Source organism: Somniosus microcephalus, chromosome 1, assembly GCF_052327205.1.
Source record: "Somniosus microcephalus isolate GS21.2 chromosome 1, FLI_Smic_1.0, whole genome shotgun sequence".
In the NCBI taxonomy this organism is placed as follows: domain Eukaryota; kingdom Metazoa; phylum Chordata; class Chondrichthyes; order Squaliformes; family Somniosidae; genus Somniosus; species Somniosus microcephalus.
In genome coordinates this window covers 390,137,705-390,165,181 of record NC_140987.1, presented here as the reverse complement: position 1 = coordinate 390,165,181, position 27,477 = coordinate 390,137,705, and the positions used below count along the sequence as shown (strand labels likewise).

The 27,477-nt window shown below is 45.3% G+C and overlaps 1 protein-coding gene across 2 annotated transcripts in view; it reads left to right on the top strand.

The window, feature by feature from the left end:
- LOC147125085 (uncharacterized) overlaps positions 1 to 22,886 on the top strand; it is a 95,859-nt gene extending 72,973 nt beyond the window's left edge. For both annotated transcript variants that reach the window (XM_085997172.1, XM_085997162.1), the window contains 4 exons: positions 19,611 to 19,883; positions 20,247 to 20,519; positions 20,883 to 21,155; positions 21,515 to 22,886. In XM_085997172.1, coding sequence (XP_085853298.1) covers positions 19,611 to 19,883; positions 20,247 to 20,519; positions 20,883 to 21,155; positions 21,515 to 21,975 — 1,280 coding nt within the window. In that variant the 3' untranslated portion in view covers positions 21,976 to 22,886. The remainder of the gene's footprint in view (positions 1 to 19,610; positions 19,884 to 20,246; positions 20,520 to 20,882; positions 21,156 to 21,514) is intronic.
- The last annotated feature ends 4,591 nt before the right edge of the window (positions 22,887 to 27,477 follow it).

Here is a 27,477-nt window from a genome sequence, read left to right as displayed (position 1 = left end):
GTAACAATTAGCAAAGGGAAAAAAACAAGTGAAGGTGCCATCTAGGGGTTACTGTGGGAACTAACCGGCACCCTCACAGGATCCCCTCCCCTAGGAACAGCTCCTGACGTTCCTCCTGGATGATCAGGGTGGCAACGGCGAAAATCCCTGATGAGTTCAGGATCCAAAATGTCCCAGGCCGGAACCCAGGAACGCTCTTCAGGACCATAACCCTCCCAGTCGACCAGGTATTGAATGCTCCTCCTAACCCGGCGACTATCAAGGAGGCGACGGACAGTGTAGGCTTGCTGACCATCAATAATGCGGGGCGGGGTGGGGGGGGAGGTCTGGAAGCAGGAACCAAGGGACTGGTAAGTACCGGCTTGAAGTGAGAGATGTGGAACGTGGGATATATCTTCATCAACTGAGGAAGGAGGAGCCGGTAGGCCACAGGGTTTACTTTTTCCAAAATCCTAAAAGGTCCGATGAACCGGGGAGCCAACTTGTGGGACTCCACATGGAGCGGAAGATTCTGGGTAGACAGCCAGAACTTCTGTCCGGTCTGGAACCGAGGAGCTGGGCGGCGGTGTCGGTCAGCCTGCACTTTCTGCCGAGAAGAAGCGAGCTGCAAGGTGGATCGGACCCTCCTCCAGGTACGGCGGCAGTGTTGGATGAACCCCTGGGCAGCCGGGACTCCTACCTCCCTCTCCTGTTCAGGGAAGAGTGGCGGTTGGAAGCCATATTGACATTCGAAAGGTGAGAGGCCAGTGGAGGAGCTCTGAAGGGTATTGTGCGTGTACTCCACCCAGACCAGATACTTGCTCCAGGTGGAAGGATTGGAGGACACAAAGCTTCTTAGCACCCTCTCCAGATCTTGGTTGGTTCTCTCAGTCTGGCCGTTAGACTGTGGGTGGAACCCAGAGGAGAGACTGACGGAAGCGCCCAGGAGGGAACAAAAAGCCTTCCAGAACCTGGATGAGAACTGGGGACCACGGTCAGGGACGACATCCAGGGGCAAGCCATGGAGGCGGAAGACATGCTGGACAACCAGCTGGGCAGTCTCTCTGGCAGAGGGAAGCTTGACAAGAGGGACGAATTGAGCAGCCTTGGAAAAGCGATCGACCACAACTCAGATGGTAGTGAATCCCTCAGATGGAGGTAGCCCGGTGATGAAATCCAGGGTGATATGAGACCAGGGACGGCTGGGGATGGGCAAGGGATGCAGGAGACCAAGCGGAGGTTGTTGGTATGTCTTGTTCTGGGCACAGACGGGACAAGCGGAGACAAAGGCCCAGGTGTCGGCTTCAATAGAGGGCCACCAGAACCTCCTCTTAAGGAACTCGAGAGTCTGACGGATCCCAGGATGACCAGTCAATCGAGAAGAGTGCCCCCATTGAAGGACCTGGGGGCGCACCTGACTGGGAACATAAAGGCTATGAGGAGGGCCTCCTCCAGGGTCAGCCTCCTGACGTTGGGCCCCTCGCACCACAGTCTCAATCTCCCATGCAACGGGAGCAACGATGCAGGAACTGGGGATGATAGGTTCCGGGGTCCGATCCTTTTCCGAGGGGTCAAACTGGCGAGAAAGGGCATCCGGTTTGAGGTTCTTAGACCCTGGGCGGTAAGACAGGAGAAAGTTGAACCGGTTAAAGAAGAGAGCCCACCTGGCCTGCCGAGGGTTGAGGCGCTTGGCGTCCTGGATATATGTCAGATTTTTATGGTCGGTCCAGACGACAAAAGGATGCTCTGCTCCCTCCAACCAGTGTCTCCACTCCTCCAAGGCCAACTTAACTGCCAAGAGCTCCCTGTTGCTGACATCGTAGTTACTCTCTGCTGGCTTCAGGTGACGGGAAAAGAAGGCACAGGGATGTAGCTTTTGGTCCTTAGGGGAGCGCTCGGACAGGACAGCCCCGACTCCAATATCCGAGGCATCCACCTCTACGATAAAGGGCAGGGTGGGGTCAGTGTGTACCAGAATGGGAGCAGAGGTGAAGCGTTGTTTGAGCTCCTGGAAGGCCCGTTCCGCTTCAGAAGACCAACTGAACCGTAAAGACGAGCCCTTGGTCAATGCGGAGAGGGAGGCGGCAAGGGAGCTGAAGTTGCGGATGAAGCATCTGTAAAAGTTGGCGAATCCCAGGAACCGCTGAACCTGCTTAACCGACGTGGGATGCGGCCAGTTCAAGACGGCTTGAACCTTGCTAGGATCCATCTGGATGCTTCCACAGGAGATGACGTAGCCCAGGAAGGTGACCTTAGAGACGTGGAATTCACATTTCTCGGATTTGACAAAGAGACAGTTCTCCAAGAGCCTCTGCAGCACCCGTCTGATGTGTTGGACATGCTGCTGGGGGGACTTTGAGAAGATGAGAATGTCATCCAAATAAACAAACACGAACTGGTTCAGCAGGTCCCGGAGCACGTCATTGACCAGAGTTTGGAAGACAGCAGGAGCGTTAGTGAGACCAAAGGGCATGACGAGGTATTCCCAGTGACCGCTAGGTGTGATAAAGGCAGTCTTCCATTCATCCCCCTCCCTAATGCGGACCAGGTTGTACGCGTTGTGGAGGTCAAGTTTGGAGAAGATGGTAGCTCCCTGCAGCTGCTCGAACGCTGAAGACATCAAAGGGAGAGGATAGCGGTTCTTAATGGTAATTTTGTTAAGCCCCCGATAGTCTATGCAAGGCCTGAGACCACCATCCTTCTTCTTTACAAAAAAGAAGCCAGCACCCGCTGGCGAGGTGGAAAGGCAAATGAAACCTGTAGCGAGGGCTTCCTTGATGTATTCTTCCATGGAAACATTCTCAGGGCCAGAGAGAGAGAGTAGAGCCGACCCCGAGGGGGGCTAGTGCCAGGCAGGAGATCAATGGCACAGTCATAGGACCGGTGTGGTGGGAGTGTAGTGGACCGCCTCTTACTAAACACAGCATGGAGGTCCGAATATTCAGGGGGCACATGAGCAAGGTCCAGTTGATCAGCTGGCTCGGGAGAGGAAGGACGGGGCAGACTAGGGAAGACCTTAAGACAGTTGGCTAGACATGAAGGACCCCACTCCAGCACAGTCCCGGTAGTCCAGTCAATGTGAGGGTTGTGAAGAGAGAGCCACGGATGTCCAAGAACGAGAGGGAGCTCAGGTGAATCGATAAGGTGAAACTGCAGCAACTTTTGATGTCTCTCCCCTACTTGGACATGTAATACTCCGGTGATATGATGAATACGCCCAGGACCAAGGGGCCTGCCGTCGAGGGCGGTGACTTGTAAAGGCTTGTCAAGGCGGGAGAAAGGAATTTTCAGGCTGCGCACAAGGGTGGCATCGATAAAACAGCCAGCGGCCCGCAGTCAACAAACGCCTGGAGGTTGTACTGTTGTCCCTCCCAAGAAAGACGAGCGGGAAGCAGGGTTTGGAAGACAGAAGGGGTAGGAGAAGGGATTTGATCTGTCAGTATTTTCCCAATCCTCCTGGCTTTTTCCTGAAGCTCAGGGCATGTGGCTCTGAGATGGCCAGACAGGCCACAGTAAAGACAACGCCCCTCTCTCAATCTCCTCTGTCTCTCAAATTGGGAGAGCCGAGGTCTGCCGAGTTGCATAGGTTCCTCTTCGGTGCTAACAGGTGGACTCGGGGGTACTTGGAAACTCTTGGTCAGATTCAAAACACCGGAAGATCTCACCTCTGTGGAAGTAGTGAATCTCCTCTCTCTACCATGCTCCCGGAGGCGGTTATCCACTCTGATGGCAAGGGAGATGAGCGTGTCAAGGTCCTCCGGAACCTCTCTGGACGCCAGTTCATCTTTGATAGATTCGGAAAGGCCATGAAGAAACGTGGAGAGAAGGGCCTCGTTGTTCCAGCGGCTTTCCGCAGCGAGTGTGCGGAACTCAATGGTGAAGTCGGCTACGCTGCAGTTGCCCTGGCGGAGATTCAAAAGTCTCTTAGCTGCCTCCCGTCCACTCACAGGATGGTCAAAGACTTTGCTCATCTCTTCGGCGAAAAGGAGAATGTCTGAGCAGACGAAAGATTGCTGCTCCCAGATAGCGGTAACCCAGGCGAGAGCTTTTCCCAAGAGTAGCGATATGATGAATGCTACCTTAGAGCGGGGTGATAGGAACATGGAGGGTTGGAGTTCAAAAACTAGGAAGCACTGGGTCAAGAAGCCGCGACACTTGCCCGGATGACCGTCATAGCGCTCTGGTGCGGGTAGGCGAGGCTCTCGGTGAGTCTGGAGGTCGGCGACCGGTGGGGTAGTACCCAAAGGAACTGACTGAGGAGGAACATCCTGAGCAGAAGCCACAGCGGCTGGGTGTTGAATGGTCTGAGTCCACGTATTTACCTTGTCCGAAATGCTTTGGAGAAGTTGCTCAAGGTGGCCGAGGAAAGCACCTTGATGGGAGAGAATAGAACAAAATTCCTCCATCACTGCTGGGTCCATACTGGCTCAGTCTTGCTGTCAGGGCGAGGCTGGGTCTGGACCCAAGTGCAAACAGATGAGGCGAGAAGCAGGTATGCAGTCTTAAATAAAAGTACTTTACTAGAATCACACAGGTAAACAGTTACAAACATAGGAGCTCAAGACAAGCTACCACTAGGCAAACGGCTTGTCAAGACTGAGCACAGAGGGAAGAAACCACAGAACTTAAATACAAGCAAAAACAGGTGAAACCAATAAACCTGATAAAAGGCAGTTAAGTAATAAACACAGGAGAAACTAGTAACAATTAGCAAAGGGAAAAAAACAAGTGAAGGTGCCATCTAGGGGTTACTGCGGGAACTAACCGGCACCTTCACAGTCATGTGTCGTGTGATTGATTGATCATCTGTTTACTTGCAAGAATATGCACAAGTGAGACAATGAACCTTTATTTTAGGTTACTTTCTATTTCATGTGGACATGGGGCAGAGTAATCATGTCAGCATGGCAGCCACCACAAGGAAGTCGATGAACATTTGTTACTGAGCAAGAAAGATACTGTAATGTGATCAATATCAGGTGAACTGATTATATCTTGTAATAAAATAATATTTTTGAGAGGATTTTTGAATATTATATTCCAGGAATCAAAGGCCAAAATTATATTGACGTACCTATTGACAATGGAGCTATATATTAAAGAGTCGTTTGTACAAAACTTTTACTAAATTTAGATTGACGTACGTTCACAATTAAGCCAGAAGTAAAAAGTTAACATGGTTTTTAAAAAATCATTTATATATAGTAACCATTGTATAATAATCCGCTTCTTGTATATTATCAGAGTTTGATTTATAACTATATAAACATATTGGGCCGGATTTTGCTGTAGAAATAACAGTGAGGCTAACAGCGCTCACCGTTATTGAAGTGTAAACTGGACAGCAACTTCCGGCGTCCACACATCCGCAGTTAAACATGGCAATCAGGAAGTTGCTGTCCGAGTTGCCCTGCTCCTTCAGAAGCTGCGTGAGAAAGGTATCTCGTTGAGAGACTTGGCATTGAAGTACATTGGATGGCGTGAAGTTGCTGTACTTATGGGATAGATACCTACTAAACTCACCAGAAAAAGATAGGGCTTGTCCATTCCACTGTAAGTAAATTTTTAACAGTGTGGTAAGTCTTTATTACTGCCAAACAACCTCTGGTTGAAAATTAACTTTTACAAGTGTAGAATCTCAGTCCTTCCAATTTTAATTATTGTTGAAGATTTTAAAAAGTAAAAAAAAATTATTATTTTTTACATTTTTTCTTTCTCTTTTATCTCTCTCTCTTAATCCCATCTTTCTTTCCCTCTTTATTTTGCTTTCTGTACCTGATTTGACATTGAATTAAATATTCTAACTAACACTTCCTGATTCAGACTGTGCTGCTTATTAACAATTCTTCAATCTAATTGGTTGCTTAGTACTTACACTTGTCTCTGCTTCCATTATGGTCTGCATGCTGACATTTGTGTTTGAGTATATCATCTGCCAATTTGACCGCTTTGCATTGCATTTCTGAAACCAGATTATTTATGTAAATTAGAAATAGTACTGGTCCCAGCACCTGAGGTACTCCACTTAGTACTTTCCCCCACTCCAATATAACTCCTCTAACAAGTACTTATTGTTTCCTACCCTTCAACCAGTTTCTCATCCATTCTTAGGGTTTACCCTGAATCCCCAACATTTTGAGTTCAATGAATAGCTGTTCATGTGGAACTTTATCAAAAGCCTCTTAGAAGTCAAGGTATGCCATATCATAGGGCCTCCCACAGTCTACTTGGGTTGTCACTTCCTGAAAAATTTCAGGAGGTTAGTCAGACAGGATTTTCCCCTTCTGAATCCATTCTGACTGCTGTTAACTAGGATATTGATGTACAGATGATCCTGAGAATCAATTTCATTATTTGACATCGAATGAAAGTATATGAATTGGTCTGTAGTTTCCTATAACTGTTTTGTCATCCCATTTAAATATGAGCACCACATTTACCTCTTTCCAATCTAATGATACCTCCCAATTGTCCATTGACTCTCTCATAATGATTGCCCGTGCCTCACAAATATTCTTCCTAGTCTTTCTCATCACTCTGGGATAAATGCAATCTATTTCTGAAGATGTATTTAGTTTGAGTCCATTTAGCCTGTCTAGGGCATCCATCTCAATTATGGTGAAGCCATGAAACCATTGATTATACTTGGGACATCTTTACTTGGAGAGAGCATGTTGCTCATATCTTCCCTTATGAATGCTTGAAGGTAGTAGTAAGGGAAGACATGAGCAATAGGCCCTCTTGAAACAAAGCTTGAGGCGTCAGATTGGAGAGGACTATCACTTCTGAACGCCAAGTAATTAGGGCTAGGACAGAGACAAGTGTATTGTTTATTAACTCAAGTCAGTAACAAGCTAGAAAAGTTTTCAGAGATTTAAAATGTGTTTCTTCTTTTACATTAATCAGTCATTTCAACGAACTATACAGGCAACTATCAATCGTACAAACTCTTCCAGTTTGGAGGAACAGTCACAGAACTTCCTACATTTGACTATGGATTCAAAGTTACACCAATATTAATACATGCCCCTTCTGAAAAGAAATTGAACTTATAAATACGAACACTTCATATACAATAATATAATCCCATGACAATTATAAAGTCCAATGGTGCCAGTATCAAAATCACTGTTAGGATTGTGGTCTTGTTATCTGTATTGTTGCTGGAACCTTTTCCATCAAGTTTCTAGATGAAGAGCTGGCTCACTGTTTAATTGGTCACCGGCTACATTCTTTTCTTCCATTGTGGTCTGTTGTGCCTGTTGTTTGTTTACTGTAAACTGACTTGGTAGTTCCACTTGTATTATGGAGTATGCAACTGGACTGTCAGGTCTCTGTACAACTGATGGTTCTGTTTTTTGCAGGTGTCTCCAGTTCCTCCAAAATACCTTCCTATCTTCTGTTCTTACATTATAGGATGTGATATCTACTTACTATGGTATTTGTGCTGGCATCCAGTTCTCTTTTCCCACTAGCTGAATTCTGACAACTTTGCCTTCTCTAACCTTATGCTCTTTGGTACTTTTATTGTAAAACAATACTGTTTGGCTTTCCTGAAGTATAGCTTCTCTTTTACATTGAACTTTTAAATGAGAACACTTCATAAACAACAATAAAATCAATATCAATTATGAAATCCAACAGTTACTTTTGGCTCAGCTCCACGAACAAGCTGCCATACTTCCTGCTTGCAGCTGGAAATGGAAATAAGGCAAAGCCCTCAAAATGGCTTGGGCTTCTCGCCAAGGACATCTGGTGGATAGTGCATTATACCGCCCGCTGCGTGCCTGATGTCTGGACAAAGTAACATCACCCCATAATGTTGGCAGACATGTCTGGAGATATTCTCCTTTTCCTTACATTGTAAAATTTTGCACTTCTTCCTCAGTATTTCTTTCTTTCTGCTGCTTTTCTGTCGATTCACGAACATTACACATGTCAACAGAAGCTTTCAATGTCAGTCTTGGTTCCTGTAAAAGTCTATTACTGGCAGAATTGTTCCATATATTCTATCTCCGATGACACTTTTCTTTTAGAGACCTATAATTACATGTTTTAGTTACGATGCAGGACTCACTAAATAGATTCAATTGTTGCAATTATCAAATATATAGCTTTCATAGTTTTCAGTAATCCTTGCAATGTAAAATTATTGTTAAATGCTAAAAACAACCTCTATCAATCTTGTCTTCATCTGTCCCAAATTAAATACTGGACATACAGGTAATTAATGTAGCAGTTCTGATATCTTTTGATTGCTTAGTGAGGTACTGTATGATACAATCTCATAACTTTACTTAAATTCTCTGAGTACTTTTCCAACTGTTTGCTATATTACATGCCATCTCTAGTTTTCCTGGGAATGGTATATTTTGAACAATAGATTCCCAGAGCTTAACATTTTAAGTTTATGCTCTAATTGACTTTTTTGCTGATACCATGAGTAGGATAGTGTTAAATAAACAAAAATGTTTGATCAGTTTAAAGAACTGACTTGAAAAGCACACGGAGCCAAAGGAAACTAGGTTTCATGACTTCAAGTGCTCTCTTTTGTTCTTCTGTATTTCTTTAAAAAATAAAAAATAAAACCATATGTAATTGCCTGTCTAGTATCAGCAAACAAAAGTGTGATAGATCAAAAAGTGTGAGAAATACACCATCAAGGCATTTGGGAACGGTGAGGACAGCTACACAAATAAGAGTTCTGTATACGAATGCACATAGCATAAGAAATAAAACAAATGAGTTAGAAGTATAAATTTACCTTAAAAGGCATGATATAGTAGCCATTGCAGAGACCTAGCTACGAGCTGGGTGTAGATAGGAGCTAAACATTCCAGACTGTAAGATCTTTAGAAAAGACACAAGTAGCAATATTGATGAAAGACATAATTGCAGCAGTGGATAAAAAGGACTTCAGAAAGGATGAACAGGCAGTGGAAACAGCTAAGGAATAGTAACGGATGGAAGACTCTGATGGGAGTTGTCTACAGACCGCCTAAGAGCAGTGATGTAGTGGGGGGATATATAAATATGGAGATCAGTGAAACATGTAGCAAAAACAATATGGTTATAAGGTGTGATTTTAATTTTCACATAGACTGGCAGAAGCAGAATAGCACAAGTAGCAGAGACAATGGACTGGATTTTCATTGAGGAGTTGGGTAGGAGGCGGGACTATAACTTTCGGGGTTGTAGTCCCGCCTCCATCGAGTTCTAGCCAACCCACGTGATTTTTACTTGATTGACCTTGTTGAGCCTGCCCAGTGGGCTCAGCAGGCCAATTAAGGGCCACCCGGCAACAAGTGACGTCACAGATTGACATTTCATCTGTCAAGACCTTTTGACAGATGAAATATCAGCGTTTCACAGCTGTTTGAAGCTGTCAAACACTGACAATCTGTATTCTAAGTTAATTCCTTCCTCTCAGGATGATTTAGAGATCTCCCGGAACAGAAAGCTGAATGCTGCAATTTTTGACAGCTCGCAGCCATTCTGCTTTCTGTGCCGGTGAGATGAGGGACTCCCGAGACCTGAAGGAAGGAAAGCTGTAAAGGTAAGTAAAGGCATGTAAAACTTCTTTAAACACTTTACACACACCAAACACACTTACCTTTGCACTCATGCACCCATCACTCGCCTGAACACCGGACATCTCGACCCCTCCAAGCCCTTCATCCCGACAGTCCACCTCCTCTAACTTGGCGTGGTTTGGAGCTGTCGGGAATCCCACACTTCAACATTAAAAATAGGGATTTGGCTAAAAACTGCCTGTTAACTACCTGTTAACAGGCAGTTAATTGGCACTAATCCCCTTCCCGCCTCGGGTAGGCGGGTCCGAGTGCGGGACAGGTACCTGCCTCCTTTTAAACTGGCATGGAGGCGGGTTGGGGGCGGGATGGGGTCGGGACCCCCGATTTTGGGATTTTAACCCCCCACACGCCTCCAATCCCGCCTCCACAGCCCAATGAAAATCCTTCCCAATTAATTTTTAATGTTCCAGGGATGAGGGAATACAGTTATGTGGATAAACTAGAGAAGCTGGGATTGTTCTCCTTGGAGCAGAGAAAGCTAAGAGGAGATTTGATAGAGGTGTTTAAAATCATGAATGATTTAGATAGTGTAAATAAAGAGAAACTGTTTCCAATGGCTGAAAGGTCGATAATGAGAGACACAGATTTAAGGTGATTGACAAAAGAACCAGAGGCGACTTGAGGAAAAACTTTTTTATGCAACGAGTGGTTAGGATTTGGAGTGCACTACCTGAATAGGGTGGTGGATGCAGATTCAATAGTAGACTTCAAAGGGGAATTCGATAAATATTTGAAGGAGAAAAAATTGCAGAGGTATGGGGAAAGAGCGGGGGAGTGGGACTAACTGGATTGCTCTTCGAAAGAGCCGGCACTGACTTACTGGGATGAATGGCCTCCTTCTGTGCTGAACTATTCTATGATTCTACAATGTATTCGGGATAGTTTTCTGGAACAGTATGTTTTAGAACCAACAAGAGATTTGGTGATGCATAATGAACCAGAATTAGTTAACAATCTGACGGTAAGGGAACATCTTGCAAATAGTGACCATAATATGATTGAATTTGATGTTAGGCGGGAAACTCGAGCGGCAGAGTGGGGCTATAAAAGGCCCCAGAGACCAGGTAAGGCCTCAGAGCGTCGGCGGGAAACTCGAGCGGCAGCGGGGCTATAAAAGGCCCCAGAGACCCAGGTAAGGCCTCAGAGAGCGTCAGCGGGAAACTCGAGCGGCAGAGTGGGGCTATAAAAGGCCCCAGAGACCCAGGTAAGGCCTCAGAGCGTCGGCGGGAAACCCGAGTGGCAGAGCGGGGCTATAAAAGGCCCCAGAGACCCAGGTAAGGCCTCAGAGCGTCGGCGGGAAACCCGAGTGGCAGAGCGGGGCTATAAAAGGCCCCAGAGACCCAGGTAAGGCCTCAGAGCATCAGCGGGAAACTCGAGCGGCAGCGGGGCTATAAAAGGCCCCAGAGACCCAGGTAAGGCCTCAGAGAGCGTCAGCGGGAAACTCGAGCGGCAGCGGGGCTATAAAAGGCCCCAGAGACCCAGGTAAAGCCTCAGAGCGTCGGCGGGAAACTCGAGCGGCAGCGGGGCTATAAAAGGCCCCAGAGACCCAGGTAAGGCCTCAGAGCGTCGGCGGGAAACTCGAGCGGCAGCGGGGCTATAAAAGGCCCCAGAGACCCAGGTAAGGCCTCAGAGCGTCGGCGGGAAACCCGAGTGGCAGCGGGGCTATAAAAGGCCCCAGAGACCCAGGTAAGGCCTCAGAGCATCGGCGGGAAACTCGAGCGGCAGCGGGGCTATAAAAGGCCCCAGAGACCCAGGTAAGGCCTCAGAGCGTCGGCGGGAAACCCGAGTGGCAGCGGGGCTATAAAAGGCCCCAGAGACCCAGGTAAGGCCTCAGAGAGCGTCAGCGGGAAACTCGAGCGGCAGCGGGGCTATAAAAGGCCCCAGAGACCCAGGTAAGGCCTCAGAGAGCGTCAGCGGGAAACTCGAGCGGCAGCGGGGCTATAAAAGGCCCCAGAGACCCAGGTAAGGCCTCAGAGAGCGTCAGCGGGAAACTCGAGCGGCAGCGGGGCTATAAAAGGCCCCAGAGACCCAGGTAAGGCCTCAGAGAGCGTCAGCGGGAAACTCGAGCGGCAGCGGGGCTATAAAAGGCCCCAGAGACCCAGGTAAGGCCTCAGAGAGCGTCAGCGGGAAACTCGAGCGGCAGCGGGGCTATAAAATGCCCCAGAGACCCAGGTAAGGCATCAGAGCGTTGGCGGGAAGCTCGAGCAGCAGAGTGGGGCTATAAAAGGCCCCAGAGACCCAGGTAAGGCCTCAGAGCATCGGCGGGAAACTCGAGCGGCAGAGCGGGGCTATAAAAGGCCCCAGAGACCCAGGTAAGGCCTCAGAGAGCGTCAGCGGGAAACTCGAGCGGCAGCGGGGCTATAAAAGGCCCCAGAGACCCAGGTAAGGCCTCAGAGAGCGTCAGCGGGAAACTCGAGCGGCAGCGGGGCTATAAAATGCCCCAGAGACCCAGGTAAAGCCTCAGAGCATCGGCGGGAAACTCGAGCGGCAGAGTGGGGCTATAAAAGGCCCCAGAGACCCAGGTAAGGCCTCAGAGCGTTGGCGGGAAACTCGAGCGGCAGAGTGGGGCTATAAAAGGCCCCAGAGATCCAGGTAAGGCGTACCAGACTCGGAACTCAAAGGGAAGGAGAGAGGTAAAAAGTATTCGAGGTGTGACATCACCAGAAAGCAGGTAAGTGATTGGTTGGTGAGTATTTCTCTCTTTTTAAAATTAAACTCGGTGTTTTATAGTTTGTTTGTAAACCAGAGCCCTTAAATATATAATTTAGCTGCAAGGTAACTTCAATTCTGCGGTTTATATTTTTCTAGGGTCTCTCTGGTGTAGCGGGGACTTCTGCCATACAAGCGCCCTAGAGTATATCTTTAATTGGTGGTATTGAATTAATTTAAATTAATTAAAGGGTAAGTCATGTCAGGACAGCCCAGCCCCGTGTTATGCACCACCTGCGCTATGTGGGAATTCAGGGACACTGCCGGTGTCCCTGACGACCATGTGTGCCGGAAATGTATCCAGCTGCAGCTTCTAGCAGACCACATTGAGGCGCTGGAGCTGCGGATGGATGAGTTTTGGAGCATTCGCGATGCTGAGAGGGTCGTGGATAACATGTTTAGTGAGTTGGTCACACCGCAGGTAAGGGCTGCACAGGCAGAAGGGAAATGGGTGACCATCAGGCAGAGCAGTAGAAGCAGGCAGGTAGTGCAGGGGAGATAGAGGAACAGATATGTAGGCAAATCTCAGAGAAATGTGCAAATAATAGGGTAATAATAGTGGGGGATTTCAACTTCCCCAATATTAACTGGGATAGTCAGAGTGTGAAAGGCTTAGAGGGTGCAGAATTCTTAAAGTGCATCCAGGAGAGCTTTTTGAGCCAGCATGTAGAAAGTCCTACAAGAGAGGGGGCGGTACTGGACCTAATTCTCGGGAATGTGGCCGGGCAAGAGGTAGAAGTGTTTGTAGGTGAGCACTTTGGTGACAGTGACCATAATTCGGTGAGATTTAAGGTAGCCATGGAAAAGGACAGAGATGGACCGGAAATAAAGGTTCTAAATTGGGGGAAGGCCGATTTTAATATGATAAGGCAGGATTTGGCCAAAGTGGACTGGGATCAGCTACTTGTAGGAAAATCCACATCGGAGCAATGGGAGTCTTTCAGAAAGGAAATTGAGAGAGTACAATGGCAACATGTTCCCGTAAAGGTCAAGGGTGGGACCAAGAAGCCCAGGGAACCTTGGATGTCAAGGGATATACGAGAATGGATTAGGAAAAAAAGGGGGGCTTTTGGCAGATACAAAGAACTAAAGACAGGAAGCCCTAGAGAAGTATAAAAAGTGCAGGGGGATATTTAAATTGAAATTAGGAGAGCAAGGAGGGGCCATGAAATAACACTGGTGAGCAAAATAAAGGAAAATCCTAATACGATAGCAAAATACTGCAGATGTTGGAAATTCGAAATAACAACAGAAAATGCTGGAAAAACTCAGCAGGTCAGGCAACATCCGTGGAGAGAAATTTGAGTTGACGTTTCGGGTCGAAACCTTTTGAAGAAGGGTTCGACCCAAAACGTCAACTCAAATTTCTCTCCACGGATGTTGCCTGACCTGCTGAGTTTTTCCAGCATTTTCTGTTGTTATTAAGAAAAATCCTAAGGTGTTTTATAAGTATATTAAGGGCAAGAGAATAACTAGGGAAAGAGTAGGGCCCATTAGGGACCAAAGTGGCAATCTGTGTGTGGAGCCAGAAGATGTAGGTGGGGTTTTAAATGAATATTTTGCATCTGTGTTCACTATGGAGAAGGACGATGTAGACATAGAAATCGGGCAGGGGGACTGTGATATACTTGAACAAATTAGCATTGAGAGGGAGGAGGTACTAGCGGTTTTAGCAGGCTTAAAAGTGGATAAATCCCCAGGCCTGGATGAAATGTATCCCAGGCTGCTGTGTGAGGCAAAGGAGGAGATTGCAGGGACTCTGACACAAATTTTCAAAACCTCTCTGGCCACTGGGGAGGTGCCAGAGGACTAGAGAACAGCTAACATAGTACCATTATTCAAGAAGGGTAGTAGGGATAAACCAGGGAATTACAGGCCAGTGAGCCTAACATCAGTGGTAGGGAAATTATTGGAAAAAATTCTGAGGGACAGAATTAGTCTCCACTTGGAGAGGCAAGGATTAATCAGGGATAGTCGGCATGGCTTTGGCAAGGGAAGATCATGTCTGACCAATTTGATTGAATTTTTCGAGGGGGTGACTAGGTGTGTGGATGAGGGTAGTGCAGTGGATGTGGTTTACATGGATTTCAGTAAGGCTTTCGATAAAGTCCCGCACAGGAGACTGGTCAAGAAGGTAAGAGCCCATGGGATCCAGGGTGCCTTGGCACATTGGATCCAAAACTGGCTTAGTGGCAGAAGGCAAAGGGTGATGGTCGAAGGTTGTTTTTGTGACTGGAAGCCTGTGTCCAGTGGGGTACCGCAGGGATCGGTGCTGGGTCCCTTGTTGTTTGTGGTCTACATTAATGATTTGGATGTGAATGTAAAGGGTATGATCAGTAAGTTCGCAGATGACATGAAAATTGGTGGGGTGGTAAATAGCGAGGAGGGTAGCCTCAGTCTGCAGGACGATATAGATGGGTTGGTCAGATGGGCGGAACAGTGGCAAATGGAATTTAACCCTGAAAAGTGTGAGGTGATGCATTTTGGAGGGACTAACAAGACAAGGGAATACACAATGAATGGTAAGGCCCTAGGAAAGACAGAGGATCAGAGGGACCTTGGTGTGCATGTACATAGATCCCTGAAGGCAGCAGAACAGGTGGATAAGGTGGTTAAAAAGGCATATGGGATACTTGCCTTCATTAGCCGAGGCATAGAATATAAGAGCAGGGAGGTTATGATGGAGCTGTACTAAATGCTGGTTAGGCCACAGCTGGAATACTGTGTGCAGTTCTGGTCGCCACACTATAGGAAGGATGTGATTGCTTTGGAGAGGATGCAGAGGAGATTCACCAGGATGTTACCTGGGCTGGAGCGCTTCAGCTATGAAGAAAGACTGGACAGGCTGGGATTGTTTTCCTTGGACCTGATTGAGGTGTACAAAATTATGAGGGGCATAGATAGGGTAGATAGGAACCTTTTCCCTTAGTAGAAGGGTCAAACAAGGGGGCATAGATTCAAGGTAAGGGGCAGGAGGTTTAGAGGGGATTTGAGGAAGACCTTTTTCACCCAGAGGGTGGTTGGAATCTGGAACTCACTGCCTGAAAGGGTGGTAGAGGCAGGAACCCTCACAACACTCAAGAAGCATTTGGATGAGCACTTGAAATGCCATAGCATACAAGGCTACAGACCAAATGCTGGAAAATGGGATTAGATTAGACAGGGCTTGATGGCCGGCGCGGACGCGATGGTCCGAAGGGCCTCTTTCTGTGCTGTATAACTCTATGACTCTATGACTCTATGAGAGAGTGAAGCGAGTGCCATAAACCAAGGCCTAGAAATTCAGTTGCGTTTGCGCCCAATTAGGGGCGAAAGAGTGGGTTGCGCCGGAAGTTGCGTCGCGCCCGAAATTAGGTGGGCCCTAACATCGGCATTAGCCGGTAGCGCTGCGCCGGCACCGATGACGTCATCGGTGTGCGCAGTGCCCCGGTACCGCCCGAAACCACGCCGATCCCCATCTTCAGTGGCGGCCGCCTCTTCCGTGGCGGGCGCTAACAACATCGGGAGACCGGGTCCTTACTGCAGCCTTAGCGGCGCAAGTTAAGGTGGAGGTGCGGGGCGGCCGCTTTTTCGGCGGCCGCCTGCCCGCACCTCCTTCCCCGGCCTCCTCCACCAGCATTGCCGGCTGGTTTCCATGGAGCTCGGCACTTCTCCGTTGTGCCGGGCTCTTTTGCCGGCACTTGCAATCGGGGCTCCGGCCGTTGCAGGCACCTCCCCCTTAAGAGAAGGGGGAGGCCTGCAGTACAGCACCCTGCCGCACCGCATCGGGTGGCGCAGCGGGACCGGGAGCGCTGAAATTCACTTTCAGCGCCCCAAGCGGGGCGGACACACCCTGTACCAGCGCCCGGTTCCACTTTGGGGCGCTGAAAGTGAATATGGGGCGGGCACAACTGGCTCCGCGGCGGGCGCAAAATTTTCGCCGCAAACGTGCTGGCTGGGCTATACCCAATTTCTAGGCCTTTGGTTCTAAATTTAAGTAAGGCAAGCGTCGAAGGAATTGAAATAAATTGACCACAGTAAACTGGGCTGAGCTGTTAATGGGTAAATCTGTATATCAATGACTTGGATGAACAAATAGAGAGTTGTATGTCCCAATTTGCAGATGACACTACTTTAGGAGAATTTAGTAAGTTATATACTGTAGATGGGAGCAGGATGTTGCAAAGGGACATGGACAGATTAATGAAAGAGCAAAACTGTGGCTGATGGATTTCAACGTGGGGAAGTCTGAGGTCATCCATTTTGGATCCAAAAAAGACAAATTGGAATATTTTCTTAATAGCAAGAGACTATGAACTGTGAAGGAGGAAAGGGATTTGGGTGCCCAGGTACATAAATCATTAAACGCTAGTGCACAGGTTCAAAAAGTAATTAAAAAGGCTAATATAATGTTGGCCTTTATCCCAAGGGAATTAGAACTCAAAACTGAGGAAGTGATGCTTCAATTGTATAGAGCCTTGGTCAGACCCCATCTGGAGCATTGCGTTCATTGGGCACCGCACCTCACAAAAGATATATTGGCCTTGGAGAGGGCACAGCGCAGATTGACCAGAATGATACCAGGGCTTAATGGATTAAGTTATGAGGACAGGTTGCATAAATGTGGCTTAAATTTGGAAGGTTGAGGGATGAATTAATTGAGGTGTCTAAAATGATAAAAGGATTCAATCAGGTATATACATAGAAGCTGTTTCCTCTGGTGGGGGAATCCAGAACAAGTGGGCACAAGTGGGTATTTTAATAAATGTTTCTGTAAAGTTTCCGTTACTGTGATGTCACGCATAAAACTATTTATTTTCACCAATTTCCGGTCATGGACAAATTTGTGTGCACCTTTGGAAGTGGCTTAGTGAGTTGGAATGAATTGTGAGACATAACGCTACCTCCAGCAACGGGGATCAGTGTGAAAGGAATGGCTTGGTCATTGTAGGGATGCTTTACAGTGTTGCTCCGGGGTGGTGAAAACCTGGTGCAGCATATGGGTGTAATGCGTGAAGTTAAATAAATCTGGCCATGATTAGGCCATCCCTGGCCTCCTGGGAAGCAATGTGCTCAGGTGCTGGTGGGATCTGGACCGCAGGTTCCTCCTGCTCCTCCTCCTCCTCTGAAGAGGCTGTGCGCTCAGAGCCATGCTCCTCATGCGGTGCTAATCCTCGCTGCTGCGCTGTGCAGGGTGCAGCAGACCACAACAATTCTGGAGACCCTGGCTGGTGTGTACTGAAGGGCTCCTCCAGATCTGTCAAGGCATCTGAAGCGCATTTTCAGTATCCCTATTGTTTGCTCTATGACACATCTGGTGGAAATGTGGCTTTCATTATACCTCTCCTCGGCCTCACTACTTGGCCTCTTCAAGGGTGTCATGAGCCACATATTCAGTGGATAGCCCTTGTCTCCAAGCAGCCAGCCGGTAAGTCTGTTTGGACGAGTGAAGAGCTGAGGGAGGGTGGACTGGCACAGGACGAAAGAGTCATGGCAGCTGCCAGGGAATTTGGCGCACACATGCATGATGATCTTACTATGGTTGCAGATGAGCTGCACATTGAGGGAGTGGAAGCTCTTGCAGTTGACAAAGACTCCTGGGTGATGATGGGGTCCCCTGATGGCCACATGGTGCAGTCGATGATGCCCTGCACCCATAGGAAGCCAGCCAGAGTAGCAAAGGCCAGCACCCACTCAGTAACACTGGCTTCATCAGTGGCAAAGTTGATATAATTTGCTGACTGGTCAAACAGGGCATCAGTGGCCTGTGTGATGCATCTGTGGGCAGCCGACTGCGAGATGCCACAAATGTTTGCTGCAAATCCCCGGAAGGAGCCCGAGGTGAAGAAGTTGAGGGTGCTGGTGACTTTGACAGCCACTGGGAAGGTGTGTCAACCCACTCCTTTGGGCTGCAGGTCTTGCTCCAGCAATCTACAAATGTCTGCGATGACCTGCGCGATAGTCTGAGCCTCCTTTGGCACTGCTGCTCCGTCATGTTGAGGAAGCTCATCCTCTGCCGGTATACCCTGTCTTGGGGGTATCGCCTCTGGCACGGTGCAGCCCTGCGCTGATGCCCTCTGTCCTGTGCAGCATCAGGTGGTTGAGGAGAAGGTTGGTGGTATTGTTGTTGCAGTTGCTGGCGTGCCTGGTGCTGCTGGTGTTGGGGCTCATCGTGGTTAGATTCTGAGGACCAAGGTGAGACTGTATAAAAGGCACCCATTCTGATGTAATAGATGGCAGGTCAAGTAGAGATGTCTGTCAATGGTGTGATGGTGGATCTCGACTTTGCTGGAAAAACTTGCAACCTCTAGAAAGCTAAATCTGTGCTGACAATGCACTCAGCAACAGCATCTGCTTTAGGAAAGTGACCAGCTGTCAGATGGGAGTTTTTATTGTACTTTTCATGCTGTGCACTAATGAGGAGGATCAATGGCCACTCAACATCCGCCTCAGGTTCACAGACGTGGTTCCGAGCTGTGTGATTCCTGTGCTCATCCAGGGAAATTTGAAAGGTCGGGTTAAAAAGACGCTTAAAGGTCTGATAAGTACCTCATAATGATCTCAATTACCTCGGCTGCCTCTGCTGTTCGGGTCGCTTCCACGCTGGCAAACACGCCCGAGGGAAAAGTGCAAGGGGTGGGATGATGGCAGGTACCCGACCCAGTCCAAGGTTTTTCAAATTTCCCTTCCAACCCACCTCCAATCACAACCGCACGGACCTCAGAAAATTCCAGCCACTGTTTTAGAAGCTTTAATCTACCCCTATCTGAAATGGTGGTGAGCAGGTGCATTGTTTACATACATGAGATGTTAATTTTCAAGACAAAAATACTTACGGGGAACACCCCTTTTATAACTAGTGCATTTAATATGTCGATTTATGTAACAAATTATTCAACCAGCTATAGTTGTTGTGAATCTAACAGAACCCAGTTTGGATTTTTTCAATTCTGAAGTGTAGCGCAGCTTTCATTAAAACATCATTCATTTGCAATATTTTGTTCAGAGTTAGTTTCATCAAGCGCGTGCGACATTGTTATCTGAGGAAATGAGCGGTTGTGGTAAAAGCCTACAACATCCTGGCTTTTTACCAGCAACAATGGCACTATCCAAGAGGGCTCAGGTCCAATCAGTTCATCATGATTGTTTTTCAATACTGCTAATTTTGAACAATTATTTATGAATTTCCAGCTGAAGATTATTCTATTCAAACTCTTCAAAAAGATATAGGCAAAGAAGGCAATTTATTTAAATACAGGAATATTTGGTTTCAAAGAAGAATTATCCTTTATCATAAAGTTCTATTATTCTCCTCTTTAATGCCGTATTTATATTTGTGTTTTACTACAGTTGAAGAAACAGCAACTGATCTGACTATGGTCACAGAAGAACAGAATGAAGTCATTGAAACTAATAAAGATACAGAGGACACAACGAGCTGCAATGACATCTCCACATCCAGTATGGAAAGCTGTTTTGAGGCAAACACTGGGTCAAAAGTCATGAATGAAAGTTGCCATGAGTCCTCACAGCAATCACCCACACAGGAACTAGATGACATGCAAGAAGTGCTAGGGGATGAAGACAAAGTGCTCAAGGTGCATTGTCATCACTCTGAAGAAGGTGAGGAAGTGAGCAGTTGAGATAAAAGCCTAGAACAGCTGAGCCTGTTACCAACAACAATGGCACTGTCCAAAAGGGCTAAGGTTCAATCAGTCCATTATGCTTTTTCTCAACAATGTTATTGTTGAACAAATATTTATGTATTTCCAGTTGAAAGTTATCCTTTTCAAACTCTTCAAAAACAATACAGGCAAAGAAGGCAATTTATTTAAATATAGGAATCATTTCAAAGAAGAATTGCACGCTAAAATAAAGGATTATTTGAATAGATTGTTCTTTCTGAATGGTTTTCTTATTCTGAAATGTGATTAATAAATCTATTGATCTCTATAATGAATTATTTATTTTTGTGTTTTACTACAGTTGAAGATACATCACCTGATTTGGCTGGAGTCGCAGAAGAACAGAATGAAGTCATTGAAACTAATAAGGATACAGGGGATGCAACAAACTGTAATGACATCTCCACATCCAGTATGGACAGCTGTTTTGAGGCAAACACTGGGTCAAAAGTCATGAATGAAAGTTGCCATGAGTCCTCACAGCAATCACCCACACAGGAACTAGATGACATGCAAGAAGTGCTAGGGGATGAAGACAAAGTGCTCAAGGTGCATTGTCATCACCCTGAAGAAGGTGAGGAAGTGAGCAGTTGAGATAAAAGCCTAGAACAGCTGAGCCTGTTGCCAACAACAATGGCACTGTCCAAAAGGGCTAAGGTTCAATCAGTCCATTATGCTTTTTCTCAACAATGTTATTTTTGAACAAATATTTATGTATTTCCAGTTGAAAGCTATCCTTTTCAAACTCTTCAAAAACAATGCAGGCAAAGAAGGCAATTTATTTAAATATAGGAATCATTTCAAAGAAGAATTGCACACTAAAATAAAGGATTATTTGAATAGATTGTTCTTTCTGAATGGTTTTCTTATTCTGAAATGTGATTAATAAATCTATTGATCTCTATAATGAATTATTTATTTTTGTGTTTTACTACAGTTGAAGATACATCACCTGATTTGGCTGGAGTCGCAGAAGAACAGAATGAAGTCATTGAAACGAATAAGGATACAGGGGACGCAACAAACTGCAATGACATCTCCACATCCAGTATGGACAGCTGTTTTGAGGCAAACACTGGGTCAAAAGTCATGAACGAAAGTTGCCATGAGTCCTCACAGCAATCACCCACACAGGAACTAGATGACATGCAAGAAGTGCTAGGGGATGAAGACAAAGTGCTCAAGGTGCATTGTCATCACTCTGAAGAAGGTGAGAAAGTGAGCAGTTGAGATAAAAGCCTAGAACAGCTGAGCCTGTTACCAACAACAATGGCACTGTCCAAAAGGGCTAAGGTTCAATCAGTCCATTATGCTTTTTCTCAACAATGTTATTTTTGAACAAATATCTATGTATTTCCAGTTGAAAGTTATCCTTTTCAAACTCTTCAAAAACAATACAGGCAAAGAAGGCAATTTATTTAAATATAGGAATCATTTCAAAGAAGAATTGCACACTAAAATAAAGGATTATTTGAATAGATTGTTCTTTCTGAATGGTTTTCTTATTCTGAAACGTGATTAATAAATCTATTGATCTCCTCTATAATGAATTATTTATTTTTACTACAGTTGAAGATACATCACCTGATTTGGCTGGAGTCGCAGAAGAACAGAACAAAGTCATTGAAACTAATAAGGATACAGGGGACGCAACAAACTGCAATGACATTGTCACGTCTGGCACGGAGAGCTGTTCTGAGGTAAACACTGGGTCAGAAGTCATGAACAAAAGTCTCCAGGAGCCCCCACAGCGAGCAACCACTCTGGAACTAGATGATGTGCAAAGAATGCAAGGGGATGAAGACAAAATGCTGCATCAGCTGAAAATCAATAAACGAGCGAACAAAAATCAAAGCAGCTTTGATAAAACCACAGAACTGGATCAAAATAAAAATAATGACGAGAAACAGACATTGGAGGCAGAGCTACAGAAATGCATAGAAGACTTGAAAAAACTTAAAATACCTTCCACATTCTTAAAGAAGCAAAGGCACTGGCAAAATGAATTGCTAAAGAAATATGATGTGTAAATCTGTAAGAAATAAGGTGAATATCAGAACAGTTATAACACTTTATCCAATTTACTTGGCAACTTTCTCCTGGCAGAGTTGACAAATGAAAAGTTGGTAATATAAATATCAGTATTGTGGAATATTAACATCTATCAGAGTAGCTGGACACTACCTATATAAATATAATAAGTAGATTAGTAGATCTTCCATTAGTATCTATTATAGTTTGTTCACTTTCCCTCTGACCGAGACTACACTTTCCATTATATTCAAGTACATGCTGTCAACTACAGAACCTTGTGCTGTTTCTCACCGACAATCACTACTAATTAAGTGCATTAGCTCCAGCTCCACCATGCCATTTGCTGTAGTTGTCCAGTCTACTTGACAATCATCAAATAGTAGGAATTTGACATCTTATCACTAGAAGTTCAAGCTTTCTATTCTTTAGTCTTAAGCCAATAAGATAAGAATATGGAACTTGACTCCAAAAAATGTAAATAATACCAGGTAGCATGTATACTCAATTGTATGGATAATTTTATGAAATTGCTGGGTGCGCGATTTTGAAGCTTTTTGCTAATCAAGCCTGTGATACAGATCCGAATACAAGGTATAAGTGGAAACTCATTCATTCATAAGGGTGTAGACACAGCTTTGATTAATTGTGCAGAATCCATCAATGTTATTTTCTGTTTAAAATTAATAAATAACTGAAGTATAGTGGAGCTCAGAAGATCCTAGTTTAATTTCTAGTGAATAGGTTTCTCTGAACAGAAATGTTATTTTAGGTAGGGTGAAACTGCATTAACAGCAATAGAGTGGGGTATGGCGAAGGTTGATTTTAGGGAGAAATACAATCATACTGTTATTTTCTGAAATTTCTTTTTGTGATTTTTAAAAAATAAAGAATTACAGCTTTACTATAATAGAGTGCATCTTTAAATGTAACCATTTGAAAGTAACTTCCCCTTACAGGAAGAAATTAACTATTTGATGAGCACTGGCAGTAGGCTGAATATTCAAATTCTTTGACATCTTCAAAGCAATGTAAATCGTTTTGCTGGTTTACTGAAACCAATAGAGGTGACACACCTTAGTTGTTTAAATTCAGCTGCTAACCTAACACATCTTTGAGTGGAACTGGACGATCACAGAAGTGTGGGATTCTGATCATAAAATCCCTAGAACTGTTAAAGGTAAGAAGAGGCCACTTGGCTCATCAAAGGTCATCCCTCTAGTACCTTAATTCCCAGCCACAAAGCATCCAACTGCATTTGGAATATACCTAATGGAGAATTGTCCACTGGGTACAATTTGGATGAGCAAGGTTCTGCAGACCAAGAATGTGTAAAGTGTCCCCTGCAATAACAACTGCCACTTCCTTAGAATGTGCCATCTTCTTTCTCCCCTGCTCACAGATACCAATATAGCCTTTTTTCTAAATTCTTGTTAGACTGTTGGCTATTTTAACACAGGTGAATACAGTACAAATATTGTAGTCATTGGGAACCCAAATGGTCCCCAGCTGTTATATGTAAATTATTTTAAAATCTAGCTTGTCTTTTTTAGTGCTCCCAATGCATATATTTGTTCTGCTTTGATCCCTTTACAAACACTATGGCCCGGAGTTTGCGGTGGGTAATAACAGCGAACGAACAGCGTTCATTGTTATTACCCCTTTGAAACTGGCCGCAACTTCAGGATTTAGCACATGCGCATCCTAACACGGAAATCCTGAAGTTATGGTCGGTCATTCACTGCTATGACACTGGCTGCGCTGTGCCCCCCTCCCCCATAGCCAGCAATCAGTGTAATCATGGAAATCAGAAACTGAAGAAAACTTTGGCTTTTCTACTGTAATATCACTGTTAAATACACCCTTAAAAGTTAGACCCTTTTGGGTTAGGTGTAACTGGGGTTTTAACAGTGTATTGACTGCTAAACAAATGTTATGGCCCTGAAAAACTCATTTTAATTTTGTGGAGTGTCAAATCTATCCATTTTAATAACATTTAAAATTTTTAAGAAACTTAAAAAAAAAAATTTAATTAAAAAAAAATGTGTTCATCTTTTTCCCATGTGAGAGCCCCAATCTTTGTTTTGCTCTCTGTAACATTTTGCTTGTTGGCATCACAGCAGCTCGTGTTAGGGAATCCCCACTAACTTACACTGATCTCAACTGAATGTTGGAAAAGCCGAACTTCTCGCCACAGAGATCGCAAGATCTTTGTGGGAAACTTACTTCGGGGCCAGCAGCAAACACCTTTGCTTCGCCACTGACTGCAAATTATGTGCAACATAGGAAAATCAATTTAAATGTTAGAGATATGTTTTACAAATGTATATGTTAAAATGGTGAAGAGAGAAATTTCATATGACTCTGTTAATGAGTTCATCACTAATGTCACACAATGTGCTCAAGGAATAAGGATTTATAAATTTAATACATAACGCAAGCTACAAAAAATGTATGAAAAATTAATGAGAAATCTTTTAATTTATTTTATAACAGAGTAAGTGGTTGTATAAATTTGAACAAAACTTATAATAATCTGAGAGTAATCAATACACATTTTTCAAAGCATCAAAGCAAGTGAGAATAAAAAACAAATGTAAATACTTGGCTTAGAGAGGAATGGGAGTCTTTAAAATACTGAATAGTTCTGTACATGTACAACAACAACAACTTGCATTTATATAGCACTTTTAACAAAGTAAAACGTTCCAAGGTGCTTCACAGGAGTGTTATCAAACAAAATTTGACAACACATAAGGAGATACTAGGACAGGTGACCAAACGTTTGGTCAAAGAGGTAGGTTTTATGGAGCATCTTAAAAGAGGAGAGCGAGGTAGAGAGGCGGAGAGGTTTAGGGAGGGAATTCCAGAGTTAAGGCCGGGGCAGCTGAAGTTGGAGCGATTAAAATTGAGGATGCGCAAGAGGCCAGAATTGGAGGAGTGCAGAGATCTCAGAGAGTTGTAGGGCTGGAAGAGGTTACAGAGATAGGGAGGGGCAGGGCCATGGAGCAATTTGAAAACAAAGATGAGAATTTTTAAAAACTGAAATGTTAACTATACTGTCTCTTCACAGATGCTGCCTGACCTGTTGAGAGTTTCAAGCATTTTCTGTTTTTATTCAAGATTTTATTAAATACTAGCAGGGGGTGCCCGGCGTTGCCAGGGCAATTTTGGGGCGCGCGGTCTCCCTGCCCCTGTCTGTCCCCTCTGTCTCTCCCTCTCCCTCCCTCCCATCCCTCCCCCTCTGTTTGTCCCTCCCTCCCGTCTCCCTGCGTAGCGTGTCAGGCCTGGTGCCGTTGTGATACCGGCAGTGCGGGGCCTAGTGGTTGAGGGCTGGCCGGGATCTCGGGCGGAGACGGAGCTGAGCTGAGCTCCCCAGGGGATCACGCGGTTGACAGCTGGGAGCTGCAGCTCGCCCGCCCGTTGCGTGTCTCGGGCCTAGCGCTTGAGGCCCGGCCGGGCTCTCGGGGCGAGACGGACCCGAGCTGAGCTCCCCTGCGGATCGCGCGGTTGACGGTCAGCCGCTGCCGATGACCCGCCAGCTGTGTGGAAACTCACCTGCCGCTCCCAGAGTGGCAATGTGGGGGTTTGTTTGGCTGGTGCTGTCCCTGTGGGGATGAAAAAAATGGCGGTGAAGTTTAGGGAGAGTGGAGGATTAGGTCCCGCCCATGATGCACCGATTGGTCAACCATCAGGTCACTGAACTGTAGGATTGGTGAAGCAGCACGTCACTCAACGCTAATGAGAGGTAGGATTGGTCAACCGGTAATGAGTGGATTTTTGAGGATTTTTGAACGTTTTTTGTATACTGTCCGAACAATTTTTGTCTGACCAAAAAGTAAATATGCCTATGAGAGTCCTCTAATGATAAGCTTTCTTTTGATATAACATATGTGTAGGGACGCTCTATAACTTTTGATTGTATAGACGGACAGACAGACGGACAGACAGACGGAAAGAGAGACGAAAGCGAGACGGAAAGACGGACCGTTTTATATATATAGATACATCTGTTGCTGGTATTTTTAAGAACAAGGGGGATCTTAGCTACAAGGGCAGGTTGGAGAAGCTGGATTTGTTTTCATTAGAGCAAATGAGGTTGCAGGGTGATTTGATAGACGTGTACAAGATTATGACGGGTTTGGATAGGCTAGACGGGGAAAGGCTGTTCCAACTAATTGATGGTACAAGGACTAGGGGACACAGATTTAAGGTTTTGGGCAAGAGATGCAGGGGGGGTGTGAGGAAAAACTTTTTTACGTAGCGAGTGGTGAGGACCTGGAATTCGCTGCCTACAGAAGTGGTGGAAGCGGACACACTCAATGTTTTCAAGGGGAGACTGGATAGGCACTTGAGGGTAATAAACTTGCAGGACTACAGGGATAGAGCGGGGGAATGGGACTGATTGGATTGCTCTACAGAGAACCGGCATGGACTCGATGGGCCTAATGGCCTCCTTCTGTGCCGTTATGACTCTAAGTATATTTTTACTTGGAAACCTCACCCTTGAAGTTAATGAAAGGAAAAATTAGGCTGGGTGTATAACGGGTGACCAATCTGCTTTCACCCGTTTAATGTCCCTGTTGAAGTTGAAAATTCCAGCCAATATCAGTAACTTTAGAACAGACAGTAATATTATGAGTTTTATAATAAGCCTGGAGGGTATCTCTTCTATTATAAAAGCTTTATACAATTACTTACTTCAGTCCTAAATGAACAAAACCTTTGTAATAATAGTCTAGTGTCAGCATTATATTGAACAAATTGGTGTAAAACCAATTAATCAGAACTGAAATCAAGAAAGGCAGTTGATAGACACAACAGAGCAGATCATTAAAGATTCCTGCAACCTTTCCCAGAACAATGCTTCAGCATTCCAGCCATTTTCACATGGGTTAATATTCTGTACAGATAATTTACTGTAAATGAACACTGAGACAGGATGCAAGAACAGAGATGTTATGATTAATTGTAAAACGATTAAGAATAATTGGAGGATTTGACCCATACTACAAAGTTGCAGGTTCTGAAGAATAAATTAAAGCAACTCTGGGTACTTTTATCGTGTATAGTTATTGGAATCTATAATTAAGGCCAGAGTGACTGAGCACTTAGAGAAATTTAAGCTGATTAGATAAATCCAACGTGGATTTTTAAAGGGTAGGTAAGTCTAGTGAACTTAATTACATTTTTTGAGGCTGTAGCTAGTGAAAGAGGAGGTAGTGGAGATACTGGATGGAATAAAAATTGATAAAGAGGAGGTACTAGAACGGCTGGCTGTACTTAAAGTAGGTAAGTCACCAGGACCAAATGGGTTGCATCCTAGGATGCTGAGGGAAGTTAAGGTGGAAATCGTGGAAATATTGGCCATAATCTTCCAATCCTCCCTAGATACAGGAGTGGTGACAGAGGACTGGAGAATTGCAAATGTTACACCCTTGTTCAAAAAAGGGTGTAAGGATAAACCCAGCAACTACAGGCCAGTCAATTTAACCTCGGTA